Source organism: Verticillium nonalfalfae (assembly GCF_003724135.2).
Source record: "Verticillium nonalfalfae strain VnAa140/NRRL 66861 chromosome Unknown scaffold_11, whole genome shotgun sequence".
NCBI classification, from domain to species: Eukaryota; Fungi; Ascomycota; class Sordariomycetes; order Glomerellales; family Plectosphaerellaceae; genus Verticillium; species Verticillium nonalfalfae.
The window spans coordinates 99,994-124,741 of NW_021167236.1; the positions used below are offsets into that span (position 1 = coordinate 99,994).

Below are 24,748 nucleotides of genomic sequence, written 5' to 3' on the forward strand. Positions count from 1 at the left end.
AACTTTCCATCAGTCGAACACCCTTGCTGCGCCAATGGGTGCGACCTGGGCAATGGACCATCAAGGTCAACCTCCAACTAGGCAGTCCGAGCAGGAGAAACCTGGAATGTCGATCCTCCAGAGGTGAACGTGACAATCAACACAGGTGTGAACAACGAGAATGTGTATTCTTGATCCAGATATCCAAAACGCCATCCATGACCATGAACCCAATCGTCACATGTGCTATTCAAATCATGACGCTTCGTTGGCGGCGGCCTCTTCCTCAAACAGCACAAGCACCGTGCCAGCTTTGCAAATGTCCTAGTTTGCATCAGTAAACAATTTCCACCAAGCCGATACGGATTTCCACTTACCCCCTCCTTGTGTGCCAGTTTCTTCACCACGCCATCCTGAGGTGACCTGATGACGGTCTCCATCTTCATCGACTCAATACTGTCGGGTGTTAGCGAACTCTCCAGCGATACTTCAAGAGAAAGAGCTGAACTCACACAACCAATGGCGCACCCTTCTTAACGACCTCGTCCTCAGCGACCTCGTTTCTCAGAACCTTGCACGGCATCGGCGCAACAACAGAGGCAGCAATCTCCTTGAGGCCCAGCGCCTTCTCGAACCATTTGGGCGGCAGCAGCGCTAGCTCTGTCCTCACACCGTGCTGGAACACGACAACCTTGGAGTCCTGAGTCTCGGTTGCGTTTGGTGTCGTCCTGACTACTGTGGAGTGTATCCTCTCGCCGGGGAAGAAGGTTGTCAGCTTGGTTGCCAGGGATTTCGGTGTCGATGAAGTGCATGCAATCTTCTCGATCACCTCTGGCTCGGCGCCCTTCCTCGTCACAGTGGCGCTGAACATGCCGGGACTTGTCTGGCTGACTGTGACCTGCACAACCTCGCCATCCTGCTTTGAGTATGCGTCTAGCACCTTGAGCGCGAAACTGCGCTCTGTCGCCGTGTTTGGCGCGCCGAACCCGAGACTGCCGCCGTGGGGCGCCTCGCTCGCGAGCTGCGCCGTCAACGAGCCCAGAGCTGCCTGCACAAAGACCTCGTCGGTGATCACTCGAGGCGCAAAGAGCTCATCCTTCCACTTCTCGATGAAACCTGTTTCCACATCACCCTCGATGAACGCCGGCGAGCGGCACATGCGCTTGAGGAACTCGATGTTCGTGCTCAGACCGACCACTTCATAATCGCGAAGTGCAAGCTCCAGGCGACGGATAGCCGTCTCACGGTCGCGGCCGCGCACAATCAACTTGGCAATCATGCCGTCGTAGGCTTCGGAGACGGTGTCGCCCTGGACGAAACCGGCATCAATACGGACGTCGGGATCGGTGGCAGGAGTGGTAAGGTGAACAAGCTTGCCAGAGTCAGGCATGAAGCCCTTTTCAGGACTCTCGGCATAAATACGCGCCTCAATGGCAGCGCCCCGCTGAGAAATGGCTTCAGAAATCTCCTCTTGTGTCATGGGGAGCTTCTCGCCAGCCGCAATGTTCAGCTGCCATTCAACAAGATCGGTACCAGTGACCATCTCGCTGACGGGATGCTCAACTTGCAGACGGGTGTTCATCTCCATGAAGTAGAACTCGCCAGTGTCGCGGTCCAGAATAAACTCCACGGTACCAGCGCCGACGTAATCAACGGCGGAGGCAGCCTTCCGCGCCTTATCCCAGAGATCGAGTCTCGTGGCTTCGTCTAGGCAAGGTGCGGGCGACTCTTCGAGAATCTTCTGGTGACGACGCTGCACACTGCAGTCACGCTCACCGAGTGCCACACAGTTCCCGTGCTTGTCGGCGAAGACCTGGACCTCGACGTGACGCGGACGCACGATGTACTTCTCCACAAGCATGACCTCGCCGCCGTCGCCAAACGATGCCTTAGCCTCGAGCCTGGCGCTGCGTAGCTGGGCGGGAAACTCGTCTTCGGTCAAGACGATGCGCATGCCCTTGCCACCACCGCCCTTGACGCTCTTCAGTAGCACAGGGAAGCGGACCTCGCGAGCGTGCTGCAGCAGCTGTGCCTCCTCTTGATCCGCGCCGTGGTACCCCGGAACACAGGGAACACCGGCAGCGGTCATGATCTCCTTGCTGCGAGCCTTGTCGCCCATGTCGTGCATGGCTTTGGCGGGCGGGCCAACGAAGACGATGCCCTCCTTCTCGCAGCGAGAGGCAAAAGCGGGGTTCTCGGAAAGGAAGCCGTAGCCAGGGTGGAGTGCCTGAATGCCGTGCTGCTTCGCAAGAGAGATTATGCGATCGCCGTCGAGGTAGGCCTTGGGGTTGCCGAGTGAGAGGGAGTGTGGTGAGCAGGCGGCATGCTGGGAGGAGGCGTCTGGATCTGTGTAGAGGGTTGTTGTACGGATTCCGAGCCTGTCGGCAGTCTTGTGGATCCTGAGAGCAATCTCACCACGATTGGCAATGAGGAGCGATGTGATGGGAGTGATTTGAGGAGCTGCCGACGCCGAGACCCCCGTTGCAGCCGTGGACAAGAGGCGAGGGAGGGGGCGGGCGAGCCGATGCTTTGCCTTCATGGAACGCATGTTGATAGTGCAGAACGTGTCAAGGAGGAAGTCTCTATGTCCTGGACAGCAATTGACCGGTGTCTCCTCGAGATGGTAGAGTGGGAAGACAGAAACAGAAAAAGGATTCGATCGCCCAGCACAAAAGACAGAGGAAAGAAGATCCCGAGGTGTTGTAGAGGTTGCCATCCGGGGAAGGTGCCTTGCCGCTGATAGCCGGTGGTGCCCGCCTGCCGGAGCCAGCCGCTGGTTGTTTCTTGCCGTGCTTGTTCTCCTCCCAAACGGCACAAGCAGTGGCAGGTGGCATGGCCCGTGCCTACTTTCCCCCTCATTAACATTCTGACCCCACAGGCGTCGGTACGTGTCCGGACTTTGCGTCATTCGTTCTGGGGACAGGAGATGCCCCTCCTTAGTCAGCAGCACTTCGCGGCAGCACGCAGACGGCGATTCCCTCCACCACGGATCATCATGGCACCTGGACGTTAGCTGTAAGCGCCAATCACGCGAACTTGAGCTGTGCCTTACGCTGTAGCACTGCGATCCATTTAAAGCACCTTGAAATCTATCTGAGTCCCGATACAAGGCTTGATCAACTCCTTATACTGCCACTCCTCGACACGAGACCCCCCGCAATGGAAACAGCACCCCTCAACTACGAGGCTTCGGCCGGCGATACCAACAAGCAGTACACAGCAACCCTGCCACAGGACGTGGTCCAGTGTCTCGAGAACGCCCGTTTTGTTCGTTCCCGTCCCTGAGCCTCAGCCTCGGCCAAGACTGACCAAGACGCATGCGCGCGCTGCAGCTCCACTTGGCAACTTGCACAGACGACGTGCCTAATGTTTCGCTCATGAACTACACCTACCTGCCCTCGTCGCCCTTCTCCGCGGCGCCCGTCATCGCCATGACGACGAACCCGGCCTCGCGCAAGACGACGAACCTCCTCTCGAACCCCAACGTCTCCCTACTCGTCCACGACTGGGTCTCCCACCGCCCGCCGACGTCGGCCCGCCGCCCCTCCGGCGGCTCCCCCGGCCCCGAGCACCGCTCCTCCCTCGCGTCGCTGATGCTCAACATCAACACGTCGGCCGTCTCGAGCATCAGTGCCACCATCAACGGCACCGCCCGCCTGCTCGACGCCGGCTCGCCCGAGGAGCGTTTCTACCGCGAGCAGCACCTCGAGAACAACACGTTTGACAATGAGGGCTTTGGCCCTGCGAGCGTTGAGGCCGAGGACGGCGGACGCGGCTGTTTTGTTGCAGGAGAAGAGGTCAGGGTTATTGTCGTTACGATTCGCGACGTGAGGATCAGCGATTGGAAGGGTAGCGTGCGGGACTTTGTCCTGACGACGACGAGCGAGGGCTCGGCGGAGGCGGCCGTCAATGGTGTGAGGTAAACGGAATCAGTAAGGGCTTGGGACTGGTCACGGATGCGAGTGGTGAAAGTCGCTAGTCTGACTTTTAATATGTATTTCGACGAAAGTTCAAACTACTCGAAGAAAGAAATATGACATGAACGCTCGCTGCTTTAATCAATGAAAATCACTCCAAACGCCTCCAGCAGCACGAGCCGGAAGCCTCTCGACTTTGGTAGGTCAGGGCCTGCCGCGAAACCAGCAGCTATACCTCTTCATAGCCACAATGGCTCAGCCGGCACAGCCCAGTGTTCGGGGCAAAATTGCACCAAAAACGATCATCGGGGCTGTGACTGTAGCGGCTGCCACCGACCTGACATATCGTCTTATTTTAATACAGAGGTGAAAAGGAAAAAGATGAATGATGTTTGCGTATGATGATCCGTTTGACACGGACGTAGGACCTAGCCGAGCTGGGCCCACTCGACAACCTCGAGGGCACACATAACAAGAACGAGGGTGGAGGGAAGGATCCTGGATAGGTTGTTAGTTTGGGCATGACACCAAGAGGAGAATCATGGCGAGGAACATACCAAATGACGTAGCTCTGGAAGAGAATCTTCGACATAACGCCCTCGTAGACCTCGTTGATCTGGCAAATCTGGGCCAGCTGCAGGGCACTCGGGGCACCCGTGAGGAGGAAGCACACGATGACGAAAATGGGATCGTCAAGGATGCTCACGGGCACGTACTTGGCGAAGACAGCGAGGATGGGGGCCATGATGAGTGTGGGGAGAAGCATACGGCAGATGAGCGAAGCGATGAGGAGCTTCTGGCCGATAATGTCCTCCTCAGGATCACGTTGCTTCTCGCTCTTCTGCGTGTTACGGGCCAGGTTGGCGCCGAGGACGACCAGGATCAGAGGTACGGCCACGTTACCGCTGGACTGCACGGCGTTGGTGACGCTGTTCTTGACGAAAGAGCCTTCCTCGAAGAAGAGCTGTTGCAGAGCCGGGACAGAAGCGACGATGACGGCGAACAGCATCGCCCACAGAGGAGGGTTCATGAACTCCCAGATAAAGTTGTTGACCTTGGCACCGAAGCGACCCAGACCCGCGAGAACGACACGGATAGGGTTAGGGAGGCTCGTGTAGATCCTGGCGAAGAAGGCGGCCACGGTCTGCCTGGCTGCGCTCAGCTTGTCCTTGATTGTCATCTTGGCGCGGGCAGGGAACCCGGCGACGCCCTCAGGCGACTCGTTGTCATCGGCACTACGAATGCGGGGGAAGGAGAGCATGGGGTCGTCGCTTTGGTTTCCGTTCAGAGGCGCGGCTGCGACAGGCTTACCAGCCTTCTTCGCGATGAAAGGTCGGCTCTCGTCATCCGTGTCGGAATCGACCAACGAGATCTGGGACTGGTGGGCAACGGGGGTGCGACCGCCGGGCTCGTATTGCGACAGATCGCTGCTCGAGGGCGAGCGAGAGTTGGCAGCCGTGTCGCCTTCAAAGCCAGGCAGAAGCGCGTCCGCCTCGCGTGCATCTTGCTCATCCGTGTAGCGACCCTCCTCGACCCGCTCATTCTGATATTCGGGATACTTGTCCTTGGGCGCCAGGAGGACGTGGTAACCCCAGCTCCACCGAACCAACTGTCCGAGCTGCTGGAAGATGAGGAGATAGAGGATGCCGCGAGCGCCCACCTCATCGTCGTTATCGCCGGGTATCCTGTCCCAGTGGAGACCCTTCAGCGTCTGCGACAGCGACAGAACGAGAGAAATCGGCAGAGAGTTGGAGTTGCCAAAGACGCCCATGGCGGTGACGAAGTTGGACGCTCGTTTGTTGAAACCGAATGCTCGCGAAACACCGGTGGCGACGACGTAGGAAACGAGTGTCTGGACGATAAAGATGACGGGGATGACTGCGAGTTCAACCAGCTTGTCGGCGTTCAGCTGTGAGGCCAGCTTCGTGAAGACTACGTCCTTGAGTCAGCATTTTTTATTTTTCAACGCCATAGTCAAGCTCGGACTGGGACGACATACTCAGGCAAGGTGTGAAGAGCATAACATTGAGGTTGGCGAGGAACTTTTGCTTGTCGGCATCGAAATGCCCCAATCGTGCGACGATGTAGCCAGGCAAGCTGACGCACACGACTTCGAGAACAGCCTCGAAGACGAGGAGGACCAGGTGGCCGAGAGAAGGGTGGGAGTCGTGGGGTTGCGGTGCTGCGAGCTGTTGCAGCGGCATCTCGTAGGCGTCCTGGGCCATCTGGACGAGGCGCCAGGACGTCGGCGTGCCCATGTATTGTTGTGCCATTACAGATCGAGGAGTTTCTGGTTTTCAGTTTCGTAAATGGGTTTCTAGTCTTGGCTAGGGTGAGGAACGTGCCCTTGTTGAGCAATCGATGTTGTGATCAGGCAGTTCGCACGTCAGAGACGGAAAGTAGGCGAAGATGGGATGGGGGGGGGGGCGTGGCGCCGAGAAAAGTAATCGAACCCCTGCAAACCAAGACAGTGGGTTGGTGTGGAGGTGTGATGATGTGCTCAGTCGCTGGAGTGGCGTGGGCGTTTCGGCGATTGACTCGATGGTGCTGACTTGCAAGCCGATGAATGAAGATGAGAGAGGAAAAGCCGAGCAATATCAATGTGCGGGAGAGATGAAATAAGTCAGGCCTCCGGACAGCGAGAAAATGTCATCGTCGCAGGGAGGAGATCAGAGCAGTGGCAGTGCCAGGTTTTAGGCAGAATCTGCCAAAACTAGGTAGGTAGGTACGTAGTAGCACGAACGGTCAAACTCGACGATAAGGTGCGCGCGAACGAGCGAGCGAGCGAGGTGAGTGAGGCGAATAGTGCTGGACCCACGACAACGCCAGACGCACACCCCGGAGCCCAGGCCTGGAGTCTGAGTCCCTGTTCGGCTGGTCTCCAGCGCAGCACAGCGCACAGCAGCGCGCACCAGCAGCCTTCCAGGTTCCTCTGTTTGCTGCACAACGCCCAGACTAGTTTCATGCCGGCCTGATTGCCAGGATCAGGGGCGACTTGCTCCGGGGCTTGTGCAGCCACCACGATCAGCTCCCAGCGCGTTGGCGCCCTCCAAGTCTCCGACGGCCTATCACACGGCGTTTGGCCCAAGATGCCAGCACACAGCCAATGAAAGATGCAGAACCACCCACGATGACGGAATTTCAGACGATCGTAGACGGCCATACTCGTGCTCCAGAATTATGCCCATGGGATGCCCGCACAGTTCCTTGCAGCGGGATGTGTCACCTTTTCGCTCTCTGGGCCCTGATCTACGACCTAATGTTCCATGGGTTATTTGCGTGAGCGACCTCATCCGGCCACACAATAGTGACGCTGTCCCGATCCGCTTTGGGAAAACTTGGCATGAGCCATGAGCTAGCCCGTCGTCACCGCCACACGCTGATGTTGGCCGCAGCGCATGTTAAATGGTGGCGCGAGTCGTCATCGGCTAGCTAACGGATCGCTAAGTCCACATTTCCAGGCTGAGTCATTGCAATTTGCATCGAGGCAAATTATAACACTCGGTAGTTGCAATACTGTATACAGGGCCCACGCTCATCATCGCTTAGGACGATACCCACATCAGATCCTCGCTGCCAATTCGAGAAGCTCCCAAATCTCGTCTTCTTTAGCATGATCTATTGGCTTCACATCTGCTCGATTCCGCGCTTCAACGTCGGCGCCCGACTTCAGCAGCAGCTTCACCACCGCAGAATTGCCACGCCATGCGGCCAGGTGAAGCGGCGTTGTCCCCTCAAGGTCCTTCGCGTTAACGTTCGCGCCGCGTTGCAGCAGGTATCGAGCATTCGCCAATGATACCTCGGGATCAAACGCGTCTTTATGCAATACATCGTAGCTGTACAACACGTGGTGCAGCGGCGTCATGCCTCCTTCGTCTGCGTCTTCCACTTCCAAGCCTTTGTCGACGAGGAACCGGACCACTGCCGTCGAGTCAATGCCCATGGAGGCTGCTGCTGTGTGAAGCGGCGTGCGGCCCTGATTGTCGCGGCTAAAAATGTCGGCTCCGATCTCGATTAGCCATTCAACTGTCGCCAGCCATCCCTGCGCTGCGGCCAAGTGAATGGGTAGAACTCCGTCTCGGTCTGCAATGTGCTGGCTCGCGTCCGTGGCGAACAGTCGAGCCAGTAGCGCCTTGCAGGGTCTCAACTTGGGGTTGAGCAATGCCAAGTGAAAGACCGTTCGTCCTCGAAGCGTCAGCAGCGACGTGTCGGCCCCACGATCGAGAAGTAGCTCTACTTGTGCCCTGGTTCCGAACGACGCCGCAACATGTAGTGGGCTCTCGCCATCAGTGTTCTGTGCGTTCAAGTCAATACCTAGTTCGAGCATGTACCCGGCCATCGTGGGATCCTCATTCACAGCTGCCAGGTGTAAGAGGTTGTCGGCGTCATGGGATGAGCACTCAACGACCATGCTAGCGCCGCCGAGACAGACCAGCTGCTGCATCGCACTCAATGGCCCTCCCGAGGCTACCATGGCGAGCAAAAAGGTCAGTGCTCTCGGCGTCAACGCGATATTCATCTCAAACAGCATGTCCAATGCCTCTTTGGAAAAGCCCATGACTGCGCACAGCATAGTCATGACCGCGGAACCCTGCTCGGCCCCAAATACGGAACCAAAGTCAATACTTCCAGTGGTGAGTAACGACATGAGGGTTGACGTTCTGGACTGCAGCTTGGCCGTGATTGTCATCAAGTTCGCCTCCTCCGCTTGAAAATTTACTGCGCCGGCCAAGAGCTGCATCACGGCCAGATGCTGGTTCCAAGGGTTGGCAAGCGCGTCAGGGTCAAGTTTCAAGACGAGCCGAACAACCTCCGCATCGCCAGAGTATGCGGCCATGGCGATTGCGTTGTGAGATGGGCGTAGTATGCGGTTCCGAAGCTTCGAGCCCGAGAGTAATGATTCGTTTTCGAACCTTGCTCCAGCGTCCAATAGCATTCGGAGAATATCAAGATTGCCAGTCTTGCAGGCGATGGGCAGGGCAAGTTCACCTGGAGCATTTGGGTCGGCCCCGTAGGCTAACAGTATTTTGATCGCCTCGTGCGATCCTCGTGTGACAGCAAGCGACATGTGGCTCACTATATCAGCCTCGAAACGGGTTTCATGAACAAGCTCCCCCGTCTTGCACAGGTGCTCCACGAGGCTGACCAAATTCTTGCGGACGGCCAGCAAGGATAAGTCGTAATCTGGATGAAGAAAGCTGTCCGGATACAGGCTGTTGCGCATATCAAGCCAGGTTTTGAATGCGTCGGGTCGCGCGGCGAATGTCTGCAATACGACATCACACAACGGGACGCCTAGTGCCTCGGCCCGCTTGCAATGCCGACTCCAATTCTTCACCGCGTAAAGAAAGAGCGGCGTTTCTTTGAAAATACCAGTCTTACGCGTGGTGTTTGGAGACGACCTCAACAACCGGTACGTCTCACTCATGCGAAGATACTGGAGGCATGCTCTTGTGAGCCTCGCGTGTCCGTCCTTTTCAAACTGTTCTGGACTCGGCAAGCCGGTCGTCTTATCCTGGCTCCGAAGAGAAAGAAAGTCCTTCACAGACTGATGCACAAACTGCACGACTTGGCGGCTTTCGTTCCGCGCCGTTTCTCCAACCTCCTCAGCGGTATCGAGTCTGTCGGCAGGCACAACTTCTAGAAGCCCCCCACAGCGGCTTCGTATCCTTCTCTGCATGACTTGATAATTTGACACCAGCTTCGTTGACCGGTTCATATCGGCGAGAGAGCTTATAGCATCGTCAGAGCAAAGATTCAGGACCAGCCTAAACTCCTCTATGGTCAGCGGCTTCTTGGCCGTCAGCGCCATGCTCAACATAGCGTGGGTCTCTTCTCGGTGCTTCTGTGCAGGATGGCCGAGAAGCATTTCGAATATACCGCTGAGCTCGCCGGGAAGCTCATCAATGGTCTCGCGAATTTCATCAGATGTTCCACCGTCGCGGACGGCTTTAGTTACACGGTCCAACGCCAGGCGCACCCACAGAAAAATACCGTTAGCTTTCTTGATGATGGCTTTCTTCAGCTCCTGGAACTCATCTGCTGGCGCGTCCATTGGTATGGAGGAAGACCAAACGTCGTGGACAAGGTTTGCTATATCCGATTGATTGTGATGTTCCATTCGCAAGCACTCGGCCGGATTCAGGTTCGATGTGTCGGGTAAATATCTGCAAGAAAATACGATGCGTACGTTCTTCCCTAGAGTGCCATCTAACAGCACCTTCAGGAAGCTCAGGATCTCCACAATGTCAATCTCAGATTGACATTCGTCAAGAGCATCAAAGATCATAAGGAATCGCAGAGTTGTGGATCCTAGTGCAATCACCCGAGTGAGAGCTCGTTTCAACAACCATTCCGGCCAGTGGTTTGGTGTCATTTGCTGAGGGTCTTGCATCGTATACCAGTCTTGCAGCATGTGCTCAAATAAGCTCGGCTGCTGGCGTAGAATCTGCTCCAACACGGACTGCAAAAATCCTTGAAACGAATGCTCAATGATCTGGCCGCGTTTGTTGAAAAAGTGATGGACGAGAACGTCCATCTCGCTGAATTGCCTTGCTTTGCTTACCATATCCCCCATGAGGACAGTTTTCCCGCTTCCTGGCTTACCTTCAATGGAGAAGAGGCCTGCGCCGCGGGTAAGCCATTTAAGAAACTTGCCCTCGCGTTCCCAGAACCACCGCAGGGTGGCTCGATGAGGTTCGATCGGCCTCTTGCCACGGCGCCACGCAAGTGGTACTGCGAGGCTTGCAATACAATCTGCACTAATTAGCCGCAGGCTCAAGTCAAACTTCAGCGAACGTACCTCTAGACATCTGGGTGAGGGTATCTGATACATGTTAGTCACGTCAATATGCTGGAAATTGGAGTGGGACACTTCCAACTAACCAGTACTTTTCGCCGGGTCAGTCTCAAGTAGAAATACTCGAATCTTTCTCTTCAATGTTTCAAGCAGCGTTCGGTACGCATCATCTTCAGGTCCAGTGAATCTCACCAGGCGCCGATGGTCTCTGGCAATCGGTATATTTTCAGCCTTCTCACTGTCGAAGACGGCTGAGTCCTTATCGACCACCTAATTAAGTATTAGCACCATCCCGCATCCTAGCAGTCATCCTGGTTCATTACTTACGAGCTCACCTAAGCCTGGCAGGTTTACCTGCTCGTAAAAATTCACTATGGCGATAGACCCCTTGATCTTGACAAAGTCTGAGTTGCAGATGAATGACTCGCTGGTTCGAGGTTGCAGAGCAGTCTTGATCTGCGCGGGCATTTGCTTATGCAACATCATCTTACCCAATTTGAGACCAGTCTGGGCAAAGAGCTTTTCCAAGACGTGGCTGCCACGATGTGGTGTACCGAGGAAGAAGACTGCCTTTGTCGCTTGGAGTATGTCCATGTCTGATGGCCGGCGTGAGCTATGCACCAAGGCCTGCTTGATCACCAAGCCGCCGAGACTATGCCCTATCAGCACGAGGGGCCGAGAGTCCTGTAATTGTGAGGGTTGGCAATAAGGTGGCAGAGGGAGTTGACGCACATTCGTCTCTGACCGCATATTTTTCAGGTGCAGCAGCAGGCTCTCAGCATGTTGATAGACGCCAAGCGAATTGATAGACCCTGAAGATAGGTCGGCAAGATATCCAAACACCGTGATCCGAGCAGATTCGACATGCTTTCCGAGGTCAGTTGGCCAGTAAAATCCGGTTTCATCGTTTTGAAATGTCTTGAAGGGTGACCCATTCAAACCATGAACGATAACGATGCTACCCCGCGTTAGCTGGGTCCTCGACCTGTAGTGCGATTGTAACCAGCGATGTGAACCTTAGACGTGCACGGGGTAGCCAGGTGAACAGCGGCACTTACTCAAGCGCTGGGTGTGGGGGGTCGATGAGCACTGTGAGCCCCTCCCGATGGATTTCAGCCTTCTCAGACACATACTTGCTGAATAAAGATGATGATCTCGAAGCCATGGTCATGCTGTCGAACCCTAAGGTTGTAAGCAGCTTGAATGAAGGACGAGACGCGAGCACGATCGAAAGTGGCGATGCTTATCACCACACAGATGGCATCATCCCGGAGTGAGGCTGAGTGTGTTCTGAGCTATCGAATCCATCAAGCGTACTTAGCTACTTAAGAGCCTGCAGGAGATGCATGCGCGCTTACGCCACGTGATGAGGCTGACTTGAAGGCACCCAAGTCAACAGACAGGTCTTTGGTACCCAACTGAAAAGGCCAGCCTTACTTGCTCCTCATTCATGCCGCAACCTCCCCGTGACGAGGTTGAAAGACAATCGTGCGGGAGCCGTACCGCCTGGACAGAGGATCAAACGCTCCAGTACGAAAGATGGGTACGGTAGTTCAAACGTTTTTGCCAAACCTGAGAATCAGAACGCTAACACGCTTGTCTGTGTAGCCACTATAGACAACGGGTCGCAGGCCAAGGACAAGGCTCGAGACAAGAAATCGCGACGAACATGGTTCCAGCGCTCGAAGCCTGCTAGCGGCGAGTTCGAATCTAGAGGCCAGGTCGCTACAGTTCAGACATTCTACGAGAGCTTTGATACCGATAATGGAACGACCAGTTGGGTTGATTGGGCACCACCATCTTTGATGGCACCGAAGAAAAGAAAGTTCGAAGGTGCAGCGATTCAGATCATGCAGGCTTTACGTGACGAAGAAGAAATAGTAGCCGGCGGAGACAGATACTATGCCCGAACGATTCGTCTCCAGAGCCCGTACATTCGCGAAGCGCTTGCTGAAGATTTCAAGAAGCAAGGGCTGCATTACGGTGCATCTGATCGAGCAGAGTCTCAGTACCCTCACATGGCCTTGTTCTTTTGTCGCGAACGGATTGCTGAGATTTCCAAAAGCGCTGATGACGAGTTGACCAGACGTCACTGTGAGCTTCTTTGCGAGGTCGTCGAGAAACAGCTCAGCTCAGTCTTGGATGCCTACGACGAGTATGAGAGGTATCAAACGGTATCATTCGCCCACGTCTGGATTTTGTTCCCGGTAGATTCCATTTTTGGCAGGCAGCGTTACGGCAATGTTCGTGCATATCAGGTTGACCAAGTTGTACTGAAACCTGAATATGTTACGATCCATCACCACTCGATAGAGTTCGACGGCTGTCGATACGGCATACGTCTTTCGAGTCGGCAAATCCTCCACTTCGAGGGCAAGATGCCTGCGTCAAAGCTGACCCCAGACACATTCATCGACTTGTACAAACACCCAGAGGCCCGTGAGCGCCTACTTGAACGTGGCAAGGAACTACTTGAGTATCAATTGCCAAGATATGCCCAATTCACTCCACGGCTGGCTCCATCTCATTCGGGATCTCCGAAGTCTTTCGCACAAGTGAGTACCCGGCAACAGCAGGTTCTCCAGAGGGTTATTCACGGAACTTCTGTAGGCACACCGGGTTATGATCGACAGCTTTTTACTCTACAAAGAACGTGGATGGTCTACAAAGAACCTGCCCGAGTACGCTGAGCTAGCAGGTGTCGGAAAAGCCCCTTTGCAAGGCGACGACGACAGGACAAGTGGGGACATCCCTTACTAACGGCCACCTTCATATCAATAATATTTGGGAACTGACTTGGAAGAATATAGATGAGTGGAACTCCAGAACAAGTTCCAATAAGCTCAAGCGACCAACAGCAGAGGAGATTCAACGAAACAAGGACATCATGCTCGGCAATGAAAACTATCTTCTGATCCACACCCCCGAACTCGTTATTTACTCCTTGCAAGAGGGGAGATGGGGTAGGTTCCGTCAAGCCATCAAGTATCGCTCTGTCGAAAAGTCTATCGCTCATATAGTGCTCTAGGGATGGGTGTCGTGGAGAACATTGATCCCATTGGTCTCGATGCAGAAGTCTTCGACAAGGTAGTGTATGATGAGAAGAAGAAAGATATACTAAGAGCCTTGACCAAAAGTCATGTAGAAGAGGGTGCCAACTACAGCGATCTCATTGCTGGCAAAGGTGAGAAATCGATCTACCCAGAACCCTATCACAGTCGCTAAGCTGGTCAAAAGGTCAATCATTTCTTGTGCTTCTGAGCGGAGAACCAGGCACCGGCAAAACCTTGATGGCCGAAGCGCGTACGAACATGTCCAATATCTATTAACTTTTAAAGTTTCTTGCTAGTGCTGACTATGAAGTTGCCGATCACCTTGGACGGCCACTACTGCGGGTAGCGTCTGTAGGCCCTCCGCCAAGAGTCTATGATAGTAGTTCGGATTCGGAGTCTTTGAGGACTTTAAAGCGCAAACCAAAAGGGCTGAGCAGCGAACTCGAATCAAAGATAGACAGGGCATCAGAATGGGGCGGACTGGTACTTTTCGACGGTAAGCACGGGTACTTACCTCGCCACACAGTCTTGTAACTAACGTTCGTGGCACAGAGGCAAACTTCGTTATAGAGGGGAGAAACGTCGCGACGAGCCAGAGCACAATATCAAGTAAGCTTCTCCCGGGCCGAAGCTCTGCAGTGCTAGGCTAAGGTTCCATAGCGTTCTTGCGGCACATTGAATATTTCAAAGGTAAGCAGTGTCTTCCGAAGCTCAATCAGCGCATGGAAAGCTGCGAGGACCATGGAGTTGAATAATGAATGTTGCGTACTGTTAGGTATCGTCTTCCTCACAACAAACGTCAACTCGTCCATCAATACTGCACTTCAGTCCCGGGTGCAAATTCACCTCACCTTTCCAGGGCTCACACGTGCAATGCGAGCCAAGGTATGGGGGAATTTCGTGGACAGAGCTCCCGATAATGTTCGAAAACTTGATGGCCCAGAAATCGCACGACTATCAGATTGGAGCATGAGTGGCCGAGACATCAAGAACACGTACAACATGGCGATCGTGCTGTGTCAGCAACGGGAAGTACCTGTCACGGCGGACGCGGTGGAGGACTTGATCACCCTCGTCAGTCCTTTCGCAAGTCGAGAGGGTAGCTCTGAGCCTACGAAGTCCATCCGAAACGGAACCAGGCCCAAGACCTCGACAAAGGAATTGGAGGAAAGCTTGCTAGATTTGTGAATCTACGACTTAAGGGGTCGTTCACTTTTGTTTGTTGAATAGCACGAATGAGTAGCGAGTCACTTGTATCCACGAATACGAACTTTTCCACATTAACACTGACACTTCCAATTCATCTAGTTGAACTTCGAAGCGACAAGAAGCAGCTGACAGAAGTTGTGGACACATATAACCTTGAAATGTGTCGATATCTTGTACTACTGAAAACTTTATCCATTATAAGTAGACAGCCTCAACATCCAGAAGTCAACTTGCAATGTGTTACTCACGGACCGTTCATTGTGCTCAGTGCGATACCTCGAAAACACACATTGTCCGGTGCTTGGCACAGCAGAAAGTCAGCGACAAGAAGGAGGGCAACTTTACAAGATGCTCGACAATCATCCCGCTTCCTACAGTGGCTGCACTGCAGGAGCAGAATTGTCCCACTTGTGCCATCCGCCAGGAAGAAGAGAGCCTCGCGAAAGCAGCAAGCAAGTTAGCCAGGCAAGAGAGACGGCAGAAGCGGAACGAAGCAGTGCGGGCGCATCGAACGGCTCAAGAAGAGCGAGTGGCTGCGGCTCTTGATGACGGGGAAGCGTTGAAGTCGAAGAAGTGTGCGGTCATGTGAATGGCCAAGATCTGGAAAGTGAAACATAGCATACCGACAAGAAATTGAACCTCAAAGGCCAGAACCGAAGAGCGAGACGCGAATCCAAATTGATGTGCGTAAGCTTGAAGTCGTAGAGTCTATAGCCAAGATGGATCGGCTTGACTGTTATGGAAGCGCCTCACTCAATGTAAGGTAGGTATCTTGACGTCTCCCATTGAGCCTCCAAAATCGTGCATTGTGCACTCATTGACTGCACAGCATTCCCGAAGATGTATGTGCAGGTTGCTGAGCGATGTTTTAGACCTTTTTTCATTGAGAGGGACTTGGAAAAGGCTTGATTGACTTATGCTGTGACTTCTGATAGCGAAAAAGCGTGACAGATCTGAAAAGGAAGGAAACCAAGAAAGAGGGCTTATCCTCCACAAGAAAAAGACATCAGCAAGGCCTGCAAAATACTTGTCCGTCGTCCATGATCTCTCGCTGTGAAGAATTTATCCCGGCCCTGTCACAACGACCCCGGACTTCCCCATAACTTCGGGCGCGGAGCAGTATGTCCCTCTCAGCACTTCTGCCACTTGACGTTGACCTGCTGCGTAAAGGCGACGGTAGCATCATCATCGGTGATGGAGCCGTAAGCAGACGGGACCTTGCTGACGAGGTTGATTCTGTTGTTGACGTTCAAGATGCCACTGGCGCCGCACTGGGCCCAGATGAGCGCAGCCGTGGGGATGACGTCCTGCTTCGTGTAGACCTGGCCGTCCTTCCAGATGCCGCCGCCGTCGATCGAGGTCGACGTCGTCGTCGTGGCACCGGCGTCCTGCGAGAAGAAGTAAGTCGAGAAGAAGGTGCCACTGACGCCCTGGTCGAGCTGCGCGAAGCCGTGGTATGTCGACTCGACGACGGCAAACTGGAAGCCGCTCGGGTAACGCAGGTTTAGATGCAGGTTGCAGTTCTTAGTGCGCTCGGCAAAGGGGATACCTGGGCCGATGTACGTCTGGAAGCGGTCGAAGCCAAACGTGATGACGGTGCGGTCGGGGGAGATGGTGGTCGAGACGCTGCCCTGGGGACAACCACTGCCGGAGAACTGGGCCGAGACGATGTGAATCTCATTAGGGTTGGGCGTGCTTGGGGCGACGACCGTGGGAAACCTGGGCCTGGCTAGGGTCAGAACTGGAGCCAAGAGGGCGACTAGTTGGATCTTCATAATGAGAGGCAAAGGGGTCAATAACGAATCCAATTCTGCTATAGAGTGGGTGAGTATGAGGAAATGATGCCAAGATCCTTGAGGATGACTGACAAGGAGAGGCACATTTTCCAAGCCTTGATCAGCATTGCTTTTATAGTCACAGATTTATCTTGGGCGCCTCTACAATCTACACATCGCGTGACGGTCGAATCAGGCCATTCGTTCTTTTGCGATGGATGTTGGGCACAAGACTTGGCCAGACTCACGATGGTGGCAGCGACGTGACGCCTCCGCAACCGAGCTGCTCCCCAACCACTGGCAGGCATGGCCCATAGTGGCAATAAAGTGCAATCAGCACAGCGTCACAAAGGGAGCCATCACTGGATGGATAGAGCCATGCCTGCTGCAACGGTGGCTCTCAGCCTCTCTTTCGAAGGCATCGTGGTCTTGCCGATGTCGCCTTGGTGCGGCGCCTATTTGCGGATGAAGAGCAGGATAAATGAGCGCATATTGGGGCGGGACAATGATATTTTATAGAGCTTTCGCCTGGATGAAGGTGACGTGACCCTGGATGTGCAATGCAGGGTAGTTCCGATGCTACCATACCCTCCTCACAAATAGACCCGGATCTGAGCTAATCGCCGCCTGGGCGTCGATCCGGAAGCTAGCGGTTGGGTCATTTGGACTTGAAGTTCCAGTCCAAGCGGGAGTTTATCTGTAGAGCGATACTGAGTAGCAATGCAATCGCCGGAGATTGATGAGTCTCGCGAAGAATTGCACTGGGCAAATACGTCGATGATGTAGCAGTGATTCGACAGCCATTGCATTCGCGCTATGTGCGCTCCCAAGTGATTCGCATTTTCAGCTCAGGGGGTCGACCGCTGGCAAGGCTGATTTGGTACACTAACGTGCACGACGCTATGTTAAAGTACTACGCTACGGGTGTAAGACTCACGGTGTATCGAATGTTTGGGTCGGTGGCACTTGAAGTGTCGGACTGCTTGGGACCTTCACGCACATGACCATAGCTGCTGGCTAAAGTGCCAAGAGCCATGTAATTGAGGGCTTTGCAATTAGCACCCCGACTCACTCAGTGTGGGCACAGTGTGATACCGTTCTCAAGGCAAAGTATTGTGAACTTGGGTAGCTTAAGTAAATATTCAAACTATGGATGGCTTAAGATCCTCCGTGACTGAACACCGCCCAGATCTACTGTCTCGGAACACGAAATGCAAAAAGGGCTACAAAAGACTTTTTCTCACACCGCAAAAGATATTTACGCACTCTCGGCCTGCTTAAGAAGACCCTCGAGGTTGATGCTCTTGGGGCGCTCAATGGGAAGACCCAGGGCGCGGTCCCAGATGAGCTGAGCCAGAGGGCCAAGGCCTCGGGAGACACCGAAGGTGGCAGTGTAGTAGAGGGTCTCGTGGAAGCCGTAGTGGTGGAAGAGGACGCCAGAGCTCGAGTCGACATTGGGGTAAGGGTTCTTGGTCTTTCCGTGCTTCTTCAGGACCTCAGGGGCGAGCTCGCTGTTCAGCTTGACGAGCTGGAACACAGGGTCCTCGGCAATCTCAGGACGGGCAGACGCGTAGTCCATCAGGGCCTCGAAGCGAGGATCGGGCTTGCGGAGGACGGCGTGGCCATAGCCTGGAACGACACGACCCGAGTTGAGGGTCGACCACAGGTATTCGGTAACGTCCTTGCCGGTGTAGGACGAAGGGATGTTCTCCTTCATCTGAAGGATCCAGCGGAGGACCTCTTGGGCGGCGAGACTGCAGCATTATTAGCTTTTGATTGTAGCACTGTTTGACTTGATCAACTTTACCCGTGAAGAGGACCAGCAAGGCCCTGCAGACCGGCACTGTAGCTGAGGAAGGGGTCGCTCAAGGCGCTGCCGACAAGGTGCGTGGCGTGAGCAGAGACGTTGCCACCCTCGTGGTCGCCGTGAAGGGCGAGATAAAGCCGTAGGAGGTCCTGGAAGTTCTCGTTCTCCTTGCCGCCCTTGCCGAGCATGGCGGCAAAGTTGTACGACCAATCCTGGCCGAGATCGACCTCGGCAGGAAGGGCACCACCGCCGCGGTAGGAGTTCTGGTAGATCTTGGCGGCGATGGTGGGCAACTTGGCGAGCAGCGAGATGCTGTCGTCGAAGGTGGGCTCCCAGTAGTCGGCCTTGTTGAGACCGTTCTCGTAGGCCTTGGCGAACTTGGAGGTGTAGTTGAGGGCGGAGACGGCCATGGCGAACTGGGTCATGGGGTGAAGATCGGTGGGGAAATCATCAAGCATCTTGTTGACGAAGGCGGGCAGCTGAGCCTGCTCAGCAAGCTCGCGAGAAAACTGGCGAACTTGGTTGGTGGAGGGGACCTGGCCGGTCAGGAGAAGCCAGAACATGGCCTCGGGAAGCATTTCAGTGCCCGTCTTGCCCTTGGGCAACTCCTTCTGACAGTCCTTGATGGTGCGGCCGTGGAAGCGGATGCCCTCGTTGGCGTCTAGGACGGAGCCCTCCCAGACCATGGCCTTGAGGCCACGCATGCCACCGAGGGTGTTCTCGACCTTGACCTCACCGATGACCTTGTTGGAGTGAGCCTTGACCTTCTTAAGAAGCTCGCGCTTGGCGGGGATAGCTTCTTTCAGGGTGGTCTTCAGGTCGGGCTCGGAGGTGGAGTACTGGCGGGCATTGACGGCGGACCGGGCAGCCATGGGCTGTGAAAGTCAGCAAGACGAAATCAGTTTGCAACAATCGGTGAGGGACCCACGCGAAGGGCGCCCAGCGCTCTCGTCGTTCGGCGGATGTTCATAGCCATTGTGGATGTTTGTTGTAGGTCAACTTTGTACGGACTGAATTGAGTATGGCGGATGGAGGGGCACTGCCAGGGACTGATGATCAGAAGCACCCGGAGCAATGATTGGCACAAAAGACTTTGATTGACACGGTCGACTCAATCCAGGGTCAAGTAACTTCAGATTATGTGAAGCAGATGATCAGAGGCAAAGAGGTAAGATGTGAAGGAGGAGAAAAAGTCGGGAGGCTTAAGAATGTCCAGAAGTTAAGCCGAGCATGTGAGGGGAGGCAGCGAACAGACCGAAACAGCAAGAACCACTGGGAGTCTGGGGATGGTGGGGCATTACCTCCTCCTCCGGCCCAAAAGCCCCCCCCGTCTGCAGCGACGGGCCTCACTGAAAGAGCGCTGGAAGGCGGGGCTCATGGGGGGGTTGGGGCAGAACGAGGCTCACCGCCCTGGAATACCGAGGCAAGCCGGGACGTCACTTGGTACCTCCACTCGCCCACCGGCAACGGCCCAGCGGCCAGATCGATTGGCCAATGACGGCATGCTGATATGGAGACACCCCCGCGTTGGTCGTTCCTGCGGCAAAAGAGTACCGCTTAACCAAGGCATTTCGCCAGAGCAGGCGCCATGGGTTAGAAGTTGCAGCTGAGCAGGTGCCTGTCAGCTTCTGGCCGTGCTATTGCCTGTTTGCATGTCATACCTCGATTTCTCATCTTTGGTTCCTGCATCGAGTGAAACCAACTGCTGTCGGACGTGCCCTTACGCCTCATCTTCTTTCCTCGGTCTCCGAAGATATCGCCGGCCATATCTTCACTCCACCCCAGGCACACTTCAACCCACCACTACCCTCGGTATGCCACCAATCTCATCGTCGATTGACTGCCAGTTTTAACATAGGTAGTTATTGACAAGACACAGCAGCTTGTCAGTCAAACGAAACACAATCACACCATGATGCGCCGCATCGCAACAAAAGCCCCCCGCCGGGTCCCTCTTCTCAAGCCTAGGACGACGCCGATTTCTGCTCCCTCGCTTGCCGCGCGCTGTCTATCGACAACCCCCAAGATGGCCAAGACGCCGGCCAACCCTTTCTCCGATGTTCCGGCAGATGCCTTCCAGCTCCTGTCTGAGGCCAACAAGGCTGGCGAAGCCGAGGATGCTTTGTACGAATCCCAAATCAAGGAGGTCGAGGCATGGTGGCGATCTCCTCGCTACGAGGGCATCAAGCGCCCTTACAGCGCAGCTGATGTTGTCTCCAAGCGCGGGACCCAGCAGCAGACCTACACCAGCTCTCTGATGGCCCGTAAACTCTTCAACCTCATCAAGGAGCGCGGAGCGGAGGGCAAGCCCCTGCATACCATGGGCGCCATCGACCCCGTCCAGATGACCCAGCAGGCTCCTCACCAGGAGGTCCTCTACATCTCAGGCTGGGCTTGCTCCTCCCTCTTGACGTCGACCAACGAGGTGTCGCCCGACTTTGGCGATTACCCCTACAACACGGTGCCGAACCAGGTCCAGCGCCTGGCCAAAGCCCAGTCGATGCACGACCGCAAGCAGTGGGACGCCCGTCGCAAGCTGACGCCTGAGCAGCGTGCCAAGGCGCCCTACACCGACTACCTCCGACCCATCATCGCCGACGGTGACACAGGCCACGGCGGTCTGTCGGCCGTCCTCAAGCTGGCCAAGCTGTTCGCCGAGAACGGCGCGGCGGCTGTGCACTTTGAGGATCAGCTCCACGGCGGCAAGAAGTGTGGCCACCTCGCAGGCAAGGTTCTCGTGCCGGTGGGCGAGCACATCAACCGCCTCAATGCAGCGCGGTTCCAGTGGGATGTCATGGGCACCGAAAACCTCGTCATTGCTCGCACAGACTCGGAGAGCGGCAAGCTCATCAGCAGCGCCATTGACGTGCGCGACCACGAGTTCATCCTCGGCGTGGCCGACCCTTCGATCGAGCCCCTCGCGGAGACGCTCCAGGCCATGGAGGCCCGCGGCGCCGTTGGCAGCGAGATTGACGCGTTCGAGGCCAACTGGGTCAAGTCCACCAAGCTCGTCAGCTTTGACGAGGCCGCCGTCGCCCACATGAAGTCCGAGGGCGTCGCCCAGGAGCACATTGACTCGTACCTCGAGACGGTCCGCGCCAACCGCGACCTCGGCATCGCGCACCGCCGCAAGCTGGCGTCGCAGCACACGTCCAGCCCAGTCTACTTCTCCTGGGACGTGCCCCGCACGCGCGAGGGCTACTACCACTACCGCGCCGGCATGGATGCCGCGACGAAGCGCGCCCTTGCCTTTGGCCCCTACGCCGACCTCCTCTGGGTCGAGACGGGCGACCCCAACGTCGAGGTCGCGACGACGCTCGCGCGCGCTGTCCGCGCCCAGATGCCCGGCAAGGGCCTCGTCTACAACCTGTCGCCCTCGTTCAATTGGATGGCGCACGGCTTCACCGACGCGACGCTCAAGAGTTTCATCTGGGACATTGCGCGCGAGGGCTTCGTCCTGCAGCTCATCTCCCTGGCGGGCCTGCACTCCAACGCCACCATCACCAACGAGCTCGCGCGCGACTTCAAGTCGGACGGCATGCTCGCCTACGTCAACCTCGTCCAGAGGCGCGAGAAGGAGGGCGGCTGCGACGTCCTGACGCACCAGAAGTGGAGCGGCGCCAGCTACATTGACGGCATTCTCGGCGCCATCCAGAGCGGCAGCTCGAGCAGCAAGAGCATGGGCGAGGGCAACACGGAGGGTCAGTTCAACTGAGGAGTAGCAGGTGCGAGATCCTTCCGGAGTTTAGGACGCGAGGAGGAGGGAGGGGGGGGGGGGGGGGGAGGACTACAAGTCGTCGGGGCATTGGGCGGCGTTTGGCCATTTAGAAGTTCCAATCTGTTTAGCATGTCAAATCCCATTGTGTACGTCATGTGCACCAAATGAAAATCCCAAAGGGGTTGTCACGTTAGTAAAAAAACGAGCAGTGTGCGGAGTGGATGCGAAAGCGACTGTTCAGTCTGCCTTGTCTGTTAGTTATGCTGTAGTAAATAATCAAAATAATACCAGAAAAGAGCCGACAAGGTATACCCTCTGAACGACGGAGACTCTATCCTGTATCGCGCACGCGTCGTCTCTTTGCCAACGCCAGCCAACCCTGATTCCCAACGCCGAAGCACGCTCATTTTCAAAACAATCATTGTGTGCTTCCCTTCGTTCTGATTTGCAAACTTGCGTTACAATTTGATTCCATTGCCATGCAACCATCCAATTCATCCATCAGCGAGATTTAGTAGCAGACCGCCCGACAAGGGGCATGCTCTACTGACCCGAGGCGAGGCTTGCGTAGTTGGCGGGTGCCGCCGAGGCGGGGCCCTCGGGGGTGACGTAGGCCTTGGTCATGCCGCCGTCGACGACCATGTCGTGGCCGTTGACAAAGCTGGCCTCGTCGCTGGCGAGGAAGAGAACGGCCTGGGCCTGCTCGACGGCCTCGCCGAAGCGGCCGGTGGGGAAGTGAATCTCGCGACGCTGGCGCTTGGCCTGGTCGTCGCCGAGCCAGTCCTGAAGCAGGGGCGTGTTGAGGGGGGCGGGGCAGAGCGAGTTGAAGCGGAAGCCCTCGCGGGCGTGGACGATGGCGAGCTCGCGCGTCAGGGCGAGGACGGCGCCCTTGGAGGCTGTGTAGGCCAGCTGCGGTGTTGCGGCGCCGACGAGAGCGACGACCGAGGCCGTGTTGATGATGGAGCCCTTGGTCTTCTTGTGGCGGCGCAGGGCGAGGACGGCGTGCTTGGAGCCGTACCAGACGCCCTTGACGTTGATGTTGTGAGTGAGGTCCCAGATCTCCTCGGGCGTCGAGATGGCATCGTCGTCGCGGGCGTGCATGATACCGGCATTGTTGAAGATGACGTCGAGACCGCCGGCAGGGTCGAGGGCCTCCACGAGGGCCTGAACCTGGTCCTCCTTGGATACATCGCACAGCTAGCAAGGCGTCAGTCAGAGGAGTTCGAGACGGTACTGGGCGCATGTACACATCGCGTGGTGGGGCAGTGGGGAGGGGGAGGGGAAGAGAGGGGGCAAAAGATCTGAGAGGAAGGAGCAGCGGAGGAGGGGTTCGAGGAGACCCAACAGACCTTTGTGTCGACCTTGGCCGAAGGAATCAGGGCGAGAACCTTGGCCTTAGCCTTGTCGAGGGCAGGCGCAGAAATATCGGCCATGAGAACATTGGCGCCCTCGCGAGCAAAGAGAATGCTGGTCTCAAGACCGATGCCACTGGAAATGGTGTCAGCGGGCGCAATTTGAAGGCAGCGATAAGGCGAGAAAGAGGTGCATCACTCACCCAGCAGCACCGGTGATGACGGCATTCTTGCCCTGGAGGCGACCGCTGCCGGTCAGAGAAATCTCGGCGGGAACAGAACCCATGGTTTCGATTGCGGTTGGGTTGGTTGGTGATGTTGTTGAAACTGGGTTCGTTGAGTAGAGGGGTGGCTCGAGGTGTGGTCGTGTCGGTGGGTGGTTGTCGTCGTGGCAGGGGTTTACTGATAAGGATTTCGTGGAGGGGTCTTGGGGAATGTTTGCGCTGCACCAAGGGTCCTACTTCAACGTTGGCAACTTTGGGTGGGAGGAGATGAAGAGAACAAGAGGAGCAAAAGAAGAGGACACGATGAAAGAAGAAGAGAAGGATAACCGATGGAGTAGGGCCGACCCTGAGGGACCTGAATCACAGCTCTGGTACCAGATGAGTCAAGGAAATCCGGGGGGAGGGGAGGGGGGCTCTAGGTCCTTCCTCGCCCTCTCTTCCTCTGTCACAGTCCTCGAGCTCGAATGGCGTGAAGGCGCGCCAGAGGTGCCACGAACCGACGAGCGCAAGAGCGTGGACCACGGACCAAGATCCGACAACGGCGCTATGGCACGCCACGCCTAGATGATGGAGACGTAGTAGATGCACTGGAACTTTCCAGGGATCTGGGGCGCTGGCGCATCAGCTGGTACAGCGCCAGGTACGGATGCGCCCGAGTGTCAGACCCGGCCATCTCACCGCCCGCGGCGTCACGCATCCATCTAGGAAGGAGAGGAGGAGGGGAGGGGGCTCCATCAGTGCGGGCACGGCTTATCAGCTGACCATCGTGATGTTTGGTTGGATGTGTGGACCGTGGGACGTGAGACGTGACAGATGCATCACGGAGCACCCATGCGGCGATATCGGTACCTACCCATCTTACCTTGAGCTACCTTACCTTGGTACCTACTTAAGCTCGGCATATAGTAGGCGTCC

The 24,748-nt window shown here is 55.9% G+C and overlaps 9 protein-coding genes across 9 annotated transcripts; 3 read left to right on the forward strand and 6 right to left on the reverse strand.

Moving 5' to 3' along the window:
- Positions 1 to 234: 234 nt before the first annotated feature.
- D7B24_000650 (uncharacterized protein) lies at positions 235 to 2,527 on the reverse strand (the record flags this gene model as incomplete). The annotated part of the gene is made up of 3 exons (XM_028634902.1): positions 235 to 303; positions 357 to 435; positions 492 to 2,527. The coding sequence occupies 3 exons, from the start codon at positions 2,525 to 2,527 to the stop codon at positions 235 to 237; spliced, it is 2,184 nt and encodes a 727-aa protein (XP_028498091.1).
- A 611-nt stretch (positions 2,528 to 3,138) lies between these two features.
- Positions 3,139 to 3,902, forward strand: D7B24_000651 (uncharacterized protein; the record flags this gene model as incomplete). The annotated part of the gene is made up of 2 exons (XM_028634903.1): positions 3,139 to 3,246; positions 3,312 to 3,902. 2 exons carry the CDS (start codon positions 3,139 to 3,141, stop codon positions 3,900 to 3,902), a joined length of 699 nt encoding a protein of 232 aa, XP_028498092.1.
- Positions 3,903 to 4,324: 422 nt separating this feature from the next.
- On the reverse strand, positions 4,325 to 6,169 carry D7B24_000652 (uncharacterized protein; the record flags this gene model as incomplete). Its single annotated transcript, XM_028634904.1, has 3 exons — positions 4,325 to 4,394; positions 4,454 to 5,828; positions 5,896 to 6,169. The coding sequence occupies 3 exons, from the start codon at positions 6,167 to 6,169 to the stop codon at positions 4,325 to 4,327; spliced, it is 1,719 nt and encodes a 572-aa protein (XP_028498093.1).
- Positions 6,170 to 7,458: 1,289 nt separating this feature from the next.
- On the reverse strand, positions 7,459 to 11,289 carry D7B24_000653 (uncharacterized protein; the record flags this gene model as incomplete). The annotated part of the gene is made up of 5 exons (XM_028634905.1): positions 7,459 to 9,080; positions 9,279 to 10,652; positions 10,699 to 10,722; positions 10,782 to 10,965; positions 11,023 to 11,289. 5 exons carry the CDS (start codon positions 11,287 to 11,289, stop codon positions 7,459 to 7,461), a joined length of 3,471 nt encoding a protein of 1,156 aa, XP_028498094.1.
- A 663-nt stretch (positions 11,290 to 11,952) lies between these two features.
- On the forward strand, positions 11,953 to 14,936 carry D7B24_000654 (uncharacterized protein; the record flags this gene model as incomplete). Its single annotated transcript, XM_028634906.1, has 7 exons — positions 11,953 to 11,968; positions 12,304 to 13,134; positions 13,506 to 13,658; positions 13,724 to 13,879; positions 14,059 to 14,244; positions 14,409 to 14,438; positions 14,524 to 14,936. 7 exons carry the CDS (start codon positions 11,953 to 11,955, stop codon positions 14,934 to 14,936), a joined length of 1,785 nt encoding a protein of 594 aa, XP_028498095.1.
- A 1,151-nt stretch (positions 14,937 to 16,087) lies between these two features.
- Positions 16,088 to 16,732, reverse strand: D7B24_000655 (uncharacterized protein; the record flags this gene model as incomplete). Its single annotated transcript, XM_028634907.1, has 1 exon — positions 16,088 to 16,732. One exon carries the CDS (start codon positions 16,730 to 16,732, stop codon positions 16,088 to 16,090), a length of 645 nt encoding a protein of 214 aa, XP_028498096.1.
- A 1,258-nt stretch (positions 16,733 to 17,990) lies between these two features.
- Positions 17,991 to 19,515, reverse strand: D7B24_000656 (uncharacterized protein; the record flags this gene model as incomplete). Its single annotated transcript, XM_028634908.1, has 3 exons — positions 17,991 to 18,486; positions 18,540 to 19,414; positions 19,468 to 19,515. 3 exons carry the CDS (start codon positions 19,513 to 19,515, stop codon positions 17,991 to 17,993), a joined length of 1,419 nt encoding a protein of 472 aa, XP_028498097.1.
- A 936-nt stretch (positions 19,516 to 20,451) lies between these two features.
- Positions 20,452 to 22,254, forward strand: D7B24_000657 (uncharacterized protein; the record flags this gene model as incomplete). The annotated part of the gene is made up of 1 exon (XM_028634909.1): positions 20,452 to 22,254. The coding sequence occupies one exon, from the start codon at positions 20,452 to 20,454 to the stop codon at positions 22,252 to 22,254; it is 1,803 nt and encodes a 600-aa protein (XP_028498098.1).
- Positions 22,255 to 22,800: 546 nt separating this feature from the next.
- Positions 22,801 to 23,895, reverse strand: D7B24_000658 (uncharacterized protein; the record flags this gene model as incomplete). Its single annotated transcript, XM_028634910.1, has 3 exons — positions 22,801 to 23,454; positions 23,607 to 23,745; positions 23,813 to 23,895. The coding sequence occupies 3 exons, from the start codon at positions 23,893 to 23,895 to the stop codon at positions 22,801 to 22,803; spliced, it is 876 nt and encodes a 291-aa protein (XP_028498099.1).
- Between the last annotated feature and the right edge of the window lie 853 nt (positions 23,896 to 24,748).